Source organism: Geotrypetes seraphini, chromosome 15 (genome assembly GCF_902459505.1).
Source record: "Geotrypetes seraphini chromosome 15, aGeoSer1.1, whole genome shotgun sequence".
NCBI classification, from domain to species: domain Eukaryota; kingdom Metazoa; phylum Chordata; class Amphibia; order Gymnophiona; family Dermophiidae; genus Geotrypetes; species Geotrypetes seraphini.
Genome location: NC_047098.1, coordinates 53,054,993 through 53,070,743, shown reverse-complemented (window position 1 = coordinate 53,070,743; position 15,751 = coordinate 53,054,993). Strand labels below are relative to the sequence as shown.

Here is a 15,751-nt window from a genome sequence, read left to right as displayed (position 1 = left end):
AAGTCATCTTCCCAACATTGTGCCTAGGCCACATTGCCACAGAGGTAGACAAGTCTTGGAAAGTTTGAATGCAAAAGAGCTCTCCCTCTTCCCCTGTGCCTCTCGTCTCTAACCTGTCTTAATTTTGTCCTTGTCCTGGCCTCAATCCCCCCTATTTTTATTTTTTTTAAGCCATTTTAAATATTTTAATTTTTATTATTGTAAACCGGCCAGATACTTGTGATGGTCAGTATATCAAGCTATAAATAAACTTGAAACTTTCACTGAAGACCATAGAAAGTTCATTCAATCTTTTATTTCTTATGACTCCAGTAGACCTGGTATTACTATAGCTAAATACACACTGTCTAATTATATTACAGATTGCATCTTTTTCAGTTCTGCCCAGGCAAGCTTGTTTCTGTAAGGACATGCTAAAGTTCATAGTGCCAGAGCCATGGCAGCATCTGTGGTCCCATCTAAGGGAAGGTTCCATGGAAAAGATTTTCAAGATACCAACATGAAGTTTCATCCACATATTTGCTTCCCATTACTGTTTGAATAAAGAACCTGATGACAATTGGTTTAGTCAACCTATTTCATAAGGTCTTTCAGAAGCCCATCCTTCTTAGGGCCCAATTTTCATTTGAAAGAAGGTTTAAAAATGTAAAATTGGTTTGTTGTCAACAACAACAACAAAAAATCTTTTGTCATTGTTTGGGAGTATTTTTTTAAATTTTTTTTTTTGTTTGATTGAAAGCATTCTATAGCAATTGTAGGTATTCCCACCTCTGAGGGCTGCATATCCTGCTTGTTCTCAGAGAAAGCAAAATTACTTATAACAAGCATTTTCTGAGAATAGTAAATTATCAGTCTGTCATAAACCATCTTGCTTCTGCAAGGCAGAATTGATTGAAGGCTGTACATGACCCAGCACATGCTCAGTAGAGCCTGAAAACTCTAGAAATGATAGACATTGGTCAGGTCTGGGATCCATTCAAAGATAGCATCCACATGTGAGAGAACCAATAATAGGAGGGCAGCTGTTATAGGTAAGCAATTTTGCCAAAATTATTCAAATATGAACTGTAAAAAATATAGGAAATGATTTTATTATGAAAGGAATGGGGCAATTTTGCAATGTCTTTCACAATCAAATCTTTATTTCTTCAGCCCAGGTTTGACACAATTGACATAAGTAGAGCTTTAAACTAGCTGAACAATGAAGAGAAATCAGATTAAGGATTTTTCCAAAGCTACATATTGGATGTGTAATTAATTCTGATTATAAGTGCTTGTATCAGCTGCTTTCATGTGGGCTAGTCCACATGAGTGGCGTAGTAATTAGAGATGCCGCATCAGCACCCTGAGGTTGTGGGTTCAAACCCCGCTCTGTTCCTTGTGACCCTGGGCAATTCACTTAATCCTTCACTTCCCCAGGTACATTAGATAGACTGTGAGCTTGCTGGCACAGATAGGGAAAATGCTTTGAGCACTTGATTGTAACCCGCTTAATACACCTTATCCAAGCGGTATATCAAATCCTAATTCCTTTTGTGTTGCACCAATTTGAAACATGTAAATAAATGTATCAGTTCCTGGAGGATAAGGGGATTGAGGGGTACAGATAGAACTTGAGGTAGGTTATAGAAGTGGTCAGAAACCACTTCACAGGTCACAGACCTGATGGGCCGCCGCGGGAGCGGACCGCTGGGCGAGATAGACCTCTTGTCTGACCCAGTGGAGGCAACTTCTTATGTTCTTATAGCCAGTGTCTGTGATTGTTTCAGAAGGACAATCTCCAAGGTGGATTATTCAGAAGACATCAGGTACATATTTTGCCTTTATTCATTTGGAGAACATTGGATTTGCTGCTCTTTGATTCCCATGGCATGCTAAGCCAAGATATATAGGTGCTAAGTGGCCTGTAGTTTGAACTGTGCATAAGATACTTTATTTAGATTTCTGCACTTAGTATTATGTTGTATAGTATACTATAGTATTTCTTGAGAACAGTTTGATTTTCATTTCCTATTACAGAATGACTGGAGCTGTCTTAGTTTTCTGCACCTAGTACTATAATGTATATTATAATATTTAAGGACAGTTTGATTTTCTGGGGGAAACATATTTTTTTCACATTACTTATTACAAAATGACTTTGAGCTGCCATTATTATATCTTTTCAAATTGTGGGGGGGAAGGATTATTATTTCTAAACTTTTCAGAAATCTTAATTTATAATTGTTCTCTAATTGTAGTTCCCTCCAAAATGAAGATTTTTGGGTATTTTCTTAGGTATAGTTTGGCTGCAGAATCTATTTTTCCCCCTCAAGTCTTTCTGGATTTATTCATTCTGTATGTTGTCGGGAGCATCATCTTGTCCTCTGCTACTGGTGTTCAACTCTGGGGCCCAATGTAACAGCACCACTTCTTTACTACTACCCTTCCTTTTCATCTTCTCTTCCTCATTTTCTGTTTAGTTGACCACAGTTTCCTATGTTTCTGATCCTGGTGTATTTCTTTGCTTATTTCTTTATTTTTTTTATCATTTTATTCATATTTCAATAAGATACATATTGAACAAAAGCAAGAGTCTTACACATTAAAATAAAAAAAAATTATAAACAAATAAATCAATAATTTCTTTCACTATATTAGTACTCTTGTATAGTCCTCATTATGGAGAGAGATAAATTCACAATCAGAAGGAATGATACTATAAGCAAACAGCTTTTAAGAAAGGTAGTGACACATCCCCATTTATGAAGCCGCGTTAGCGGTTTAACATGTGCTAAACTGCCGGCCGCGCTAGACGCTAATGCCAGCATTGAGCTGGCGTTAGTTCTAGCCGCATAGCGTGGGTTTAGCAGGCGCTAAAAAGCTGCATGCGCTATAACCGCTAAAGCGGCTTCGTGAAAGGAGCCCTAAGGCTCACTCTTGACAATCTTCGAAGTTACCCCTTTCCCCTCTAGAAAGAATTGTAATTTGGAGGGCTCATAAAATACATAAGAGTTCTAATCCAAATAGATCATACTTTTACAAGGATATCATAATTGAAATTTTGCTTTCACGCTATCTTTCATTTCCAGGAATCTTTTTCTTCTTGTCTGTGTAGTTCTTGATACATCTGCAAACACTGAAATTTTACTGTTCAGAAAAATAACTTCCTTCAACCTAAAAAAAAAAAAAAAAAAAGGCGAAGAAGTGCTTCTTTATCTTGATGAAATACAAATGTTACAAGCGTTGAATACAAAATGACTTCCTCTTGAGAATTCTCCAATATATTCAATATATCTAATGGAGCTGCTGTCGTTGCCTGAGGAATAACCTCAGGGTCAAAAGAGGAAGGTTTGTTTTTTGGTTTTTTTTGAGTAGCTGGCAAAAAATAAATTTTATGTAGAGGAGGCAGTCCATTATCGGGATATTTAAAAACTTCTTTCAGAAACTTATAAAAAGTTTCTTTAGGTGTCATAGTCAGTGTCTTAGGGAAATTTAGCAATCTTAAATTCAATTTTTTTGTATAATTCTCAAGATTTTTTTATTTTTTACATCAGAAGTTTGTCCTGTAGAATAGTTCCAGTAGTAGATTTTATTCCCTGCACCGACTGTTCTAGGATATTGACTTTTTCTCCCTGGGACTTCAAGTCCTCTTCAAATTTTTCTAACCTCAAGGATTGAGCCTGAACAAGAGGAAAGATTCCCAGACATACCTTGTTAAGGGAGTTTAAAGTAGTCCAAATGGTGTCCAAAATAACCTCAGCGGGTCTAACAAGGGGCTATAATGTTGGTAATTCCTCTCTCTCCGCTGGAACTCCGTTGATTATAGTTCTTCCAGCCATGAGTTCCGGTGAAGCCGGCGAGCCTGATAGATCCGGGGGCAGTGAGGAATCCACTGCCGACATTGCTGCCGAAGTTCTCTTCTCTCGCAGCTGCAAGGGAGGCGCAGGTGTCAAGGGACTAAGCAAAATCTCACTTCCTAATGCCGACGCTTCCTTCGCATCTGGCTCAGCAGGATCGCCCCAAGGTGAGGATGTGAAGAAACTCGTGAGTACTCCTTGTCTCGTTAAGGCAGGTTCCGGGTGTCAGGCTGAAGCAGCCACCCTGCCTCGTCTCTTGGCATACCAAATTTTTCGCTCAAAGAGCTATACCACAAAGAAAAAGCTTTTCTGGCAGGAGGAGAGCGTCCTTCCACTACGACGCCATCTTGTCTCTCCCCTGCTCATTTATTTCTCATGATTTCCATAGTGAATATGCATGAGAGAAATTTGCATGCACCATCTCCATTGCATAAAGTTCTGTTGCATGCATATTCTTTATGAGTCTCCTAAAAATTAGATTTGTAGCAGGTACTGCAAGACCAGTTTGAGAAACACTGAATTTGACTAATACCTTGACAAAATTGCCACAGGTTAATTATCCCATTTTTATAAGCGGATTATGCATTAGGTAGTGAGATAGATAGATAGATAAGAGAGAGAGAGACAATATTAATATTTGTAATTAAGTTTTTATATAGTTTCTTAGTGAGCCACTTTGAAATAGTATCCTATATTAGATTTCTATTAGAAAACTAGTAGCAGGCAAACTCATGTTTTGATTTCCTGCTTCATCTTTGAGCAAATTATGGTTGCCCTTACTCATCTCTTCTGCTTTGTTAGATTTCTCAGCTTCATCCTTAGTTTCTGCTTGTATTTCAGATGGTAAATCTTCCATCGTCAAGCTGACCTCTCTCAATGTTTGTGATCTTTTCTGCATTAAGTCTAACCCAAGTGGCCATACACTGTTTGTAGTAATCAGAAAATCCCCATTACTTCTAGCTTGGTGCTTGCTTTGCATAGATTTTTTGAGGTTTGAAAGTTGGTTTGCCAGAACTACAGTAGATATCAACAGAGCTGTACAAATAAGAACAAGCACTCCTATGATAATCACACAGGTCATTGTGCTTTTTTTGTTGTTTTGTTCTTTGCTGAAGTTTTCTGCACATGCAGTATTTCCTTTACTTGTAATCACTGAAGTTTGAGCATTGGGAGTTACATTTGCTGTTGGGGTTGATACCAAATGTTTGTATTCAGTTGATAAATGTTGGAAGATAGCTACTGTTTTTACTTCTGAAGCTGGCAAAGATTTATTTCCAAAGAGGTCTCTGTATTGTGGCGTTTCTGATGCATACACTAAGGAAGTACTGAGATTTCTGTTGACTTCAGTGATATTCCAGTTTCCATTGGTTGCATCTGTACTACTGGAGTTCCACTGTCTGAGAATTGAAGTTGAGGAGTAATTGGTGTAGTTTGCTTGCACTTGAATGAACAGCAAAAATATGATCCTAATCAGGAACATGAGACCCTGATAATGTGGCTTCATCAATTTCATCTTCATGATTTGTTACCTAAGGGAGTATAAATAGGTTTAATTAATTGTAAGATATATATTAGAGATTTTTGTAAATAGCTCTGAAAAAAATAATGTCATAAATCCATTTACAGCTACTTTGAAGTACATCTAAAATAAATGCATTTAGACTAGGGCTTCCTAAATCTCACCTGAGGAACCACAGAGGAACCCAAGATAGGTTTTGGAAACCCTGATTTGCACTTCAGCATTTACTGTTTGGTATCTAAACTATTATAAAATTGTTTACAACAAGAAGTAAGAGATGTTTACAACGAGATACATACAATGAGTGTATGAGATGTAAGGGGAACAGAAAAAGTACTTTCAGATGGGCAGACTAGATGGGCCATTTGGCCTTTATCTGCCATCATGTTTCTATGTTTCTATATTATTACTCCCAGAATATGGAATGTAGTTGAAATCATCTTATTTTAGAGAGGGTTATACCATTTTTAGTTGCACTTAAAACTTCCTTCTAAAAAAACAGACGTGTAATGATTATATAATTATTTCTGAAATATTACTTGAAATTGTTTAAATTGCTAAATCTATAGATTTTCTTTTCAACTCCTTAATTGTGGCACTCACTGTTATCACATCCTATGAATTGCATGTTCAGTTTCAATAATTGGAAGATTAATTATAATACTACCTCTGTTAACCAGATTCCCCATCTTGGTTCAGTTTCCATTGGCAACCAAACATCTCACTTGAAATCTGTAAAGTATCACAACTCCTTTGCAAACCTATATATAGGGCACAATATCAGAGCATGATTCTTGAGCACCAGTGTGTCTTTTCTGTAGAATCTCTCTTCTCTCTCTCTCTCTCATCCCCTCAAACATAAGTAAATAGTCAGATTTTTGAAAGTTCAGCTAAATGTAAGTATAGCTTACAAGGGAAATAATTGACAGTATGATCATGGAAGTAGATGACTCACTGGAAAAGCTTTTACAAATGATGATCCCTGGACTGGATGTGGTTCTTGAAAAAAGATTTTCTGGCCTTCTATGCTTTTCCTATCACAAGATCAATTTTGACTCCTGGAGCAAGGGGATGGGGTTTGCCCATCCTGTCTTTATCCATCTTGTCTTTATTTCCCTTCCTTTCTCCTACAGCTTGAAGATTTCAACCAAGATCCCAGCCTCAATTTGAGAAGTCTTCCTCTCTCTATCCCTCCTTTCTGAGTTTTTTCACTGCTCAGATCATCCTCCTTCCCTCTTCATAACTCAGGAGTAAGGTGACACAGGAATGGGGCCAGGAATAGGCAATGTTTCCAGAGTCTGGAACAGCTGTACTTGTCAAAATGAATTGACCTCCAGTCCCTACAATTACAATGTAGGGTTGCCAACAAACCAGTATTAAGCTAGCTTGGCCAGTTTTCATAAAGAGAGGCCAGCTACTAAGAGAACAGAACACCAGCCAATGTAAGCGCTAGTTTCTGCAGGCTATTGGAATTAGGGGTGGTTTTGTCCCTAAAACCACAATCTCTCCCAACTATTTCTCTCCATAGCTGTCCCTGTAACTGCCACCAGATCACCCCTTGACATCTGTAGTAATGAGAAGAAGGCAAGAAGGAAATTCCTGTGCATGTTGACAGCTTTGCAGCATCCCACCTTCTCCAACACAAGCTTTCTGTTTCTGCAGGGATGGCATATTGCAGAGCCATCAGTTCAGGCAAAGGTAGAGGGCCCCACTATTCTTTCCTGTCATCTTATTGCTGCTTCAGGTCTCTGAGTGAGCAGTCCTAGAGAAAGGAACTGTTGAGGGAAATAAGAGGGTTAAAAGGGAGATATTATTGTGGAGGTGTTAAGAACCCAAATGAGATATGGGGGGGGGAGAGAGATTATTTTAGACATGCTGGGAAGTAAGCCACAGAGGAAGCATTCTGGAACACCATAAGAGGGGGAATAAGACACAGAGATAAAGGGGAGATGCTGGATGGCTGGGAGAAGGGAGATAGAAGATGCTGGATAAAGAGGGAAAGGGATGCAGAGTGGAGAAGCTGGACTGTGGTGAATGCTGGAAATGAAGGAAGGAATAGAGAGAGAGAAGGAAGATATGCTGGACATAGGGGAGAGGTAAGGACACAGGGGAAGCACTGGACTATGGAGAATTCTGGTTGTCCTAGGGCATGCACATATTCTCATATATGGGTAACATCATCCACAGAGCCTGGCACAGACAGTGCAGAAGTTTACTGTAACTTTAAAAGATTGAAAAGTCTCGAGACCACCTGTACCATGCATGTGATGGTGCTTTCCTGTCCAACATAAGTTCGTGGGACCATCAGTTCTCAGTTTTCCATGGAGCTGAGAAGCTGTGTTTTTTTCCAGCTCATCAAATTATTCCTTCAAGTTCCTTTCCGTTAGTTTTTTGTCTTAGTTTTCTTCTCTTTTTCCTTAACTTTAGTAAAAAAAAAAAAAAAAAAATTTGTCTTTTTACCAATTTTTTTATTTTGGGGCCTTCAGGCTCAACTCAGCCTGTTTTTCAGGCCGGGGGCATCAACCTTTTTTCAATATTACATCTACTCGACCATCCTGAACAACTGAGTCCTTTGATTTTGCATCAATAGTTTTTCCTTTGATGTCCAAACCTTCTAGTGGCTTCAAGTGGTGCAACTGGACCATTTCAGTTACTGACCCACATAATTGGTGTGCCCAGTTCTTAGGTCTTCAGCACTGGCATGATTCTTGCCTGTGCTGCCATAAACTACAGAAGAGGTCACTTAAGGCTCGTCAGCTCCAATTTGAAAAACTTTTTGAAGAACCTTTAGGAACATCAAACATTTCTGCTAACGCCAACATCCATAGACCATCTTCAGCATTGGTACCTGTACAAGCATCAGCACCACATTCAACAGCTGTACATCGGTGTTGCCTTCATTGAGGGAATCAGTTAAAAAGGCTAAGAAACATAAATTCTCTTCCCCATCCATGTACACTTCGGTGTTGTCTCAAGCGTCTACACCATTGGCACATCTCAAATGTCAATGCACCAAGGCAAGATCACCTTCTCTTCAAGTGGTGTCACTTTGAGGCATGCATCATCATCGAGGTCACCAACACCTGACGCATCCTGCATCATCTGTACCAATGACTACCACAATACTGTTGCCATCCTTACATGACCAAATACGAAAGTTGGTTTAGAGGGAGATAGAAACATGATGTCAAATAAAGACCAATCCTATCTGCCCTTCCGCATTAGCCATTATCTCTTCCTCTCTTTAAGAGATCCCATGTGTCTATCCCACACTTTCTTGAATTCAGACACTGTCTTTGTCTCCACCACCTCTTCCAAGAGACTGTTTCATGCATCTACCACCCTTTCTGGAAAAATTTTTTTGTTTAGATTACTCCTGAGCCTATCACCTCTTAATTTCATCCTATGCCCTCTCATTTCAGAGCTTCCTTTTCAAATAAAGAGACACAACTCATGCATATTTATGCCACATTTAAACATCTCTATCATATCTCCCCTCTCCCTCCTTTCCTCTGAAATATACATATTGAGTTTTTCAGTGTAGTGGGGGGTCCCCCCCAATGGGAGCGCGAGGACTTGTACATGTAGTGGTGGGGGGGGAGCGCTGACGTAACGGGTTTAAAGCGGCGGGACCAGCGGCACGCATAAGTCCTGCGCGCAATTGTCGGCGCATCTTTGTTGGAGCGTTTTTCTCCTGCGCTCAATTGATGGGTCACCGGCTACTGGTATCTGACCTAGATGCTAATGTCCAAAAGCATTTAGCCAATATACTATGTCTAGGAGATTAATTATTTAGGGATAAGATTGAAGAAACCACCCTAAAAATAAAGAGGCATTGGAACTCAATGACTACATTATCATCTTCAAAGTCACCTTCCAAACATTTTTATAATCTTAAGCATTCTTCTTCTTATCCCAAATGCAGGTATGTACCAACATCTAAATCCTCTAGAGATCCTCTACAGAGACATTCAAAACAACAAAGGACTCAGAAATCCCAGACTGAAACTCAATAAAAATCTCAGCAGTCTTTTTGACTTCATCCAAGAGAGCCTATTCAGCGTCATACAGCCTATTCCTCAAATTCTCCCTATAGGAGGTTGTCTTACTCACTTTCTACCAGTATTGGGCCCTTATTTATTTATTAAATCATTTATTTAGCCCGTCCTCCCAAAATGAGCCCAGAACAGGTTACAAGAGTAAACTCATAATATAAGTAGAACAAACCTTAGTGAGAAATACAGACTTGGCAGACATAGTGGGGTTTAGATTACACCATTTACAGTATAGACATACCATGTTTCCCCGAAAATAAGACAGTGTCTTATATTAATTTTAGGCCCAAAAATGCACTAGGTCTTATTTTGGGGGTATGTACATGATCATCTCTCCCTTCCTCTCCTTCTAGAACATAAGCAATGCCTCCACTGGATCAGACCTGAAGTCCATCATGCCCAGCAGTCTACTCACGTGGCGGCCCAACAGATCCAGGACCTATGCAGTATCCTCTATCTATACCCCTCTATCCCCTTTTCCAGCAGGAAATTGTCCAATCCTTTCTTGAACCTCAGTACTGTACTCTGCCCTGTTACTCCCTCTGGAAGCGCATTCCAGGTGTCCACCACACGTTGGGTAAAGAAGAACTGCCTGGCATTCGTTTTGAATCAGTCCCCTTTCAACTTTTCTAATGCCCTCTTGTTCTTTTATTTTTCAAAAGTTTGAAGAATCTGTCCCTCTCCACTCTCTCTATGCCCTTCATGATCTTGTAAGTCTCTATCATATCCCCTCTAAGTCTCCTCTTCTCCAGGGAAAAGAGTCCCAGTTTCTCCAGTCTCTCAGTGTATGAAAGGTTTTCCATACCTTTTATCAGACGTGTCGCTCTCCTCTGAACCCTCTCGAGTAATACCATATCCTTCTTAAGATACGGCGACCAATATTGGACGCAGTACTCCAGATGCGGATGCACCATCGCCGAATAAAACGGCAGGATAACTTCTTTCGTTCTGGTAGTAATACCCTTCTTGATTATACCTAGCATTCTATTCACTCTCTTAGCGGCCGCTGCGCACTGTGCCTTCAGCTTCATTGTCATGTCCACCATTACCCCTAAGTCCCTTTCTTGGGTACTCTCCTTCAATAACATCCCTCCCATCGTATAGCTGTATCTCGGGTTTCTGCTTCCCACATGTAGTACTTTACATTTCTCAACGTTGAACTAGAGAATGACACGGGGAAAAATTATGTCACCGCCCTGTCCCCGTCTCTGCCATCCCCTTCACCGCCCCGTCACCGCCCTGTTGTCTCTTTCACCACCCCAGCCCCATCCCCGTCTTCAGCGTCTTCTCCTCTCCATCCCCCCACCCTCAGCACCCTTCAAGCAGTCCAGCAGCTCCCTCCCACCGGCCAGCTGTGCATTTCCCTCCCTCCCTTCTTTTCCCTTACCTTTTCTTGTTAAAACGTGCGTTTTCTATAAGGCTAGGAGCTGTATTACAGCCGGAGCCTTGAAGTCGCGTCGGGTTGCCGGCTAGAAAAGTCTCCTCCGATGCAACCGGAAACAGGAAGTTGTGTCAGAGGAGACTTTTTCCAGTGTGCAACGCGACTTGACTTCAAGGCTCTGGCTGTAATACAGCTCCTAGCCTTATAGAAAACGCGTGTTTTAACAAGAAAAGGTAAGGGAAAAGAAGGGAGGGAGGGAGATGCATGGTCGGCCGGCCGGCGGGAGAGAGTGGGCTGCCGCTTGTTCACCGCGCGTTCCAGATGGTTCACCGCCCCGTGCTACGAATGGCCTTGTCCCCGAACTTGCGGTGACCATTTTTTTGGGTCACCCTTTTGGCGGGTTACCGCGGCTAAACGCAGCTAGCCACGGGTAACCGCCACCGTGTCATTCTCTACGTTGAACTTCATCTGCCATCTCGTCACCCATTCCCCTAGTTTGTTCTCCCCAATTCTTCCTCTTTTCTTTCACTCCCCCACATGTGCAGCATCTTTCCTCCCCTCCCTCTCTTCCCTCGTGCAGCAGAACCCTTGCCCAGCTTCCCTTCTCTCCCATCCCTTGTGCAGCAGGACCCTTGCCCAGCTTCCCTTCCCTCCCTCCCTCCCATCCCTTGTGCAGTAGAACCCTTAAGCGAGCACCACCACCACGAGCGAGCCCTACATGCCTCCCTAAGCAGCGTTGGGCCAGCAGCACTCTAAACAGACTGCTTCGGCCTTGTCCATCCGTGAATTCACTCTGCCGCGTTACTGATGATGTCATCAGTAAAGCGGCAAAGTGAATTCACGGATGCCAAGGCCGAAGCAGCCTGTTTAGAGTGCTGCCGGCCCGACGCTGCTTAGGGAGGTATGTAGGGCTCGCTTGTGGTCAGCGGGGTTCAGATGGGAGGGAGGGAAGGATAGGGGGTTTGGCGGCATGGCAGGTGCGGGTGCTCGGGGGGGTGGTGCTCGCTCAAGGATTCTGCTTCACGAGGAAGGGAGGGAAGGGAAACTGCCAGCGAATTCTGGAACTAGGGCTTATTTTTAGGGTAGGGCTTATATTAAGACTTACCCTGAAAAACCTGCTAGGGCTTATTTTCGGGGTAGGTCTTATTTTCAGGGAAACATGGTAACATACAGACTTAAATTTGAAATTAAACAGGTTAAATTACCCAATTAATTCTACTACTTGGAGTCATCCTGGACCGATGCCTGACCTTTGAAGACCATACTAATGCCAGGTTAAAAAATGCTTTTGCACCCTTTGGAAACGTCGCACCATTAAACACTATTTTGACTTCCTCTCTTTTCGACTGCTGGTTCAATCATTAATCTTAAGCATCTTAGATTACTGCAATATCATATACTTGGGATCCTTCAAGAAAACCATCAAACGATTGAGAGTCATTCAGAATGCTGCTATCTGTCTCATTTTTGGTCTCAAAAAGTCAGACCATGTAAGCCCGTATTACAGAAAACTGCATTGGCTGCCGATGGAGGCAAGGATCATCTTCAAGTTTGCCTGCCTCTGCTTCAAAACCTTAACAGGTTCATCCGCAATCTACCTATCGCAACATTTTGAATTTCCAGGCACCACATGCACACGTAGTGCCTATCTATTTGCCATCCCATCCTTGAAGAGCTGTATCTACAAGAGATTCCTTGATAGATCTCTGTCTTTCCAAGCAGGCAAATAGAATAAATGTCTAACCACTCTCATTTCAAATGCACCCTCCTACCAAACCTTCAGGAAATCAATTAAAATCTATCTCTTTGATAAATTTCTCTGACTCCCTTCCTGCCTTCTTGTATCTCTGAAATGCCTCCAGATATACTTGACTACTCTTGACTTGCTAATGTAATTTGAAAGTCTTTTTCTGTAACATCGCTGTCTATGTACAATTTCTTCCTCTGTAAACCGCTCTGAACTGCTGTGGTATTGCGGTACACAAAATAAAGTTGTTATTATTATTATATTATTATTAAAAATACAGACTTAATGGACATAGGGTGGTTTAAATTGCAGCATTTTCAGTATAGATATAGCATAACATAGAGGTAAAATAGCATTTTCTTTGCAGGTGAATGCATTGTTGTTGTCCTCAAAGTAGTGAGACAAGGTTATTCTTTTCACCTACAGAGGCCATTCTTCTTTCAATCCCCATCAGACTACCCTCCTTCGCCAAGAGCTCTCAATCCTCCTCTAGCTCAGTGCTATTGAACAAGTACCTCTGCACAAGAGGGACCGAGTGTTCTTTTAAGTATTTCCATCCAGTGCAGCAGGAACCACTTTCAAAAAATGTCATCTTCTACTGTCACAGATTAGCGGCATCAGGAGATGTTTTAGGAAGGTGTCTCCTACTGCTACTAGATAAAGAAACCACTCAGTGGGAGTGCGGGAGAAAACCCAGAAAAGCAGGCGACTTGGCAGGTCTGGGTAAGATGTGTACTGATATACCCTACAAGATGAATATGTATGTTGATGCTTCCTGCTCTCAGTGATAATGAGACTAGATGTGTGTCTCTGTGTGTAGTTGTACCCTATTGTAAGACTGAGGGTTAGGGGATAGAATAGAGTAAGAAGTGATTAAGAAAGGGGAGGGTTGAAAGAGGGGAAGTGTGAGATAGGAGGAAAAAAGGAGAGGAGAACATATGGAGGTGATGACATACCATATACAATATACTGTACCTCATTCCCACACACTCCCTCTGAGAGATAGAACTATCCACTACACCGTTGAAAATCCTACCTTCTTCCTTGTTCCTTCCTTATCATTGGGAAATCGCAAAAAAAAACCCAACCAATTCCTGTTCCCTTGGCTTCTTCCTTCCCCCATTCTCAGAAAAGTTTTCTCCAATGGGGATGCTAACCCTGTACAATTCTTCAATCTTTGCTATATGGATTTAACAGAATAAAGTCCCTCTTGCATGTAGCATGCATCAAAAGACTGAACACTTACTAGTCCGTTTGCTGCCTGATCGTGTGTGTCATGTAGGCTTATTTGTAAGCTTTTCTGCCTTAAACCTTCAAAAATGCAATTTGCTTTATGATTTTAAGAATGTCTTTTGTCTACTTTCAGGTGAAATAATAATCATCATAAAGATTTTCATTTAAATATAAAAATATTAAAAATAAACATTAAAAACATGCATTGAGGCAGAAGTGAAGCAGAATGGTGACCTACCTTAAAAAGCATTGAATTCCATCAGACTAATTTGTGACAGTAGCTTTCATCTTTTCTTGTGTGTAGATGCCACTACTAATAGATAATTACAGAATAATAGTGTACTCTGACTCTTGCTCTGATTTTCTGCCTGTGATATGAATTGCCTCTGCTGCTTCTCCCTCTCCCCCTCCAATCGTTTATTATTTTAAAGTTAAACCACAGAGATGACACATTTCCTTGCTGCTCACAGAGCAGTTCAACAAACCAGAAATGCTGTCTCGTTTTAGTTTGTCATTATCAGAACAGGAAGTGGCAAAGAAAAAAAAATCCCCAGTTTGATTTTAAACTTTTCTTGCTAATTTGCTGTTCAGACTAAGGGCTCTTTTTACTAAAGCTGCGATAGCATTTTTAGCGCACACAGGATTTTAGTGTGCGCTAAACCCGTGCTACGCAGGTAGAACTAATGCCAGCTCAATGCTGACGTTAAGGTCTAGGGCGCGCTAAGCTCATGCTTAGTAAAAGGAGCCCTAAATCTACAAATATCTGATGTCCAACAAATAGATCACCAGATATCGAAAGGATGTTTTTTTTCTCACACAAGCTATGGATGAAATTTTTTTGCAGATCATTTCATCATAATTATACAAAAAAAATAGAACCATTTTAAAAGTGAAAAATATCCAAAAGAAGTTACTTGCTTGGTTCACATTATTAAAGTATATAGCTCTAAGGTATGACAGTCCGTGAGTAATGTCGGATATTCAATAGCTATATATATTTTCAACCTTTGTTTCCCTATGGGCTTCCAGCTTAACTGGAACCAGCTTCTATTGGGCTGGAACGAGCCTTCACAGTATGTATGTACATCTGAAACAAAAATTTTACTTGCTCCTACTGGAACCTAACCCTTCTCTTTCCACCACCACTGGAATCTAACCCTTCCCCATCTGTCCTTGCTGGAATTTCCTCCATCCCCTCCTATACCCATAAGTAAAAGAAATAACTACATCAGGGGGCATGCTTGAAGTTGCACTCACCAATCGCCAGTCACCACACCCATGTGCCTGGGGATTGGTGGGTATAACCTCCCAGTCCCTTCCCCTGATCAGCGAGGACATGGCAACCATGGCATAAAGAAAACATAGGTAGGCTTGCCTAGTACTAAACTTTCAAGGGAACCCCTCATGGCCTGTATCCATCCCTGTAGGATTCCTGTGGACCTGGAAGGGATTCCCACTAACCCAGTTACCATACAGCCCTCAACTCTTGATCCACTTCTACTTTCATGCCAACCTTTTCCCCAAAGGTATGTTACCTTTACATCCTTTCCGGCCATGGGCTTAATTGAAAGAGGATCAAAAATTAGGGTTTAGAAATGTTACCTAAGTTTTTAAATTAGCCAAGCCAATACACAACACTGCTTGGCCATGTTTGGTGTTGAGGCATAAATAGCTACTGGCCCAAGTCTCTTAAGAGATGCGCTTTCTCAAGCTAAATACCTTTTTGGATATGGATTATTGCGAACGATTTTTCAAAAATGTTGTTTCATGAGTTTTTAACTAAACAATATTTGAAGCCTTTGAAGAGTTAGGTGAATCACAGAGTGGCTTGTGTAAAACTAGTCACCACTGAGGCTTCTAAAGATTATATCCTGCATGAAGATTGTAGATATGCTCTTTGTAAAGGTGTAACTGTGCTGTTCATAATTATACATTGAGCATGAAATATAAATTAATAAAAGGATTTGAAATACCTTG

At 40.9% G+C, this 15,751-nt stretch overlaps 2 protein-coding genes across 11 annotated transcripts in view; one reads left to right on the top strand and one right to left on the bottom strand.

Moving 5' to 3' along the window:
- The window catches only part of NF1 (neurofibromin 1), a 393,675-nt gene that overhangs the window by 263,168 nt on the left and 114,756 nt on the right, over positions 1 to 15,751 (top strand). The window lies entirely within an intron of this gene.
- On the bottom strand, positions 1,023 to 14,139 carry EVI2A (ecotropic viral integration site 2A). Its single transcript, XM_033922549.1, has 2 exons — positions 14,013 to 14,139; positions 1,023 to 5,368 (listed from the first exon to the last, which is right to left on the bottom strand). Exon 2 carries the CDS (start codon positions 5,356 to 5,358, stop codon positions 4,534 to 4,536), a length of 825 nt encoding a protein of 274 aa, XP_033778440.1. The 5' UTR covers positions 5,359 to 5,368; positions 14,013 to 14,139; the 3' UTR covers positions 1,023 to 4,533.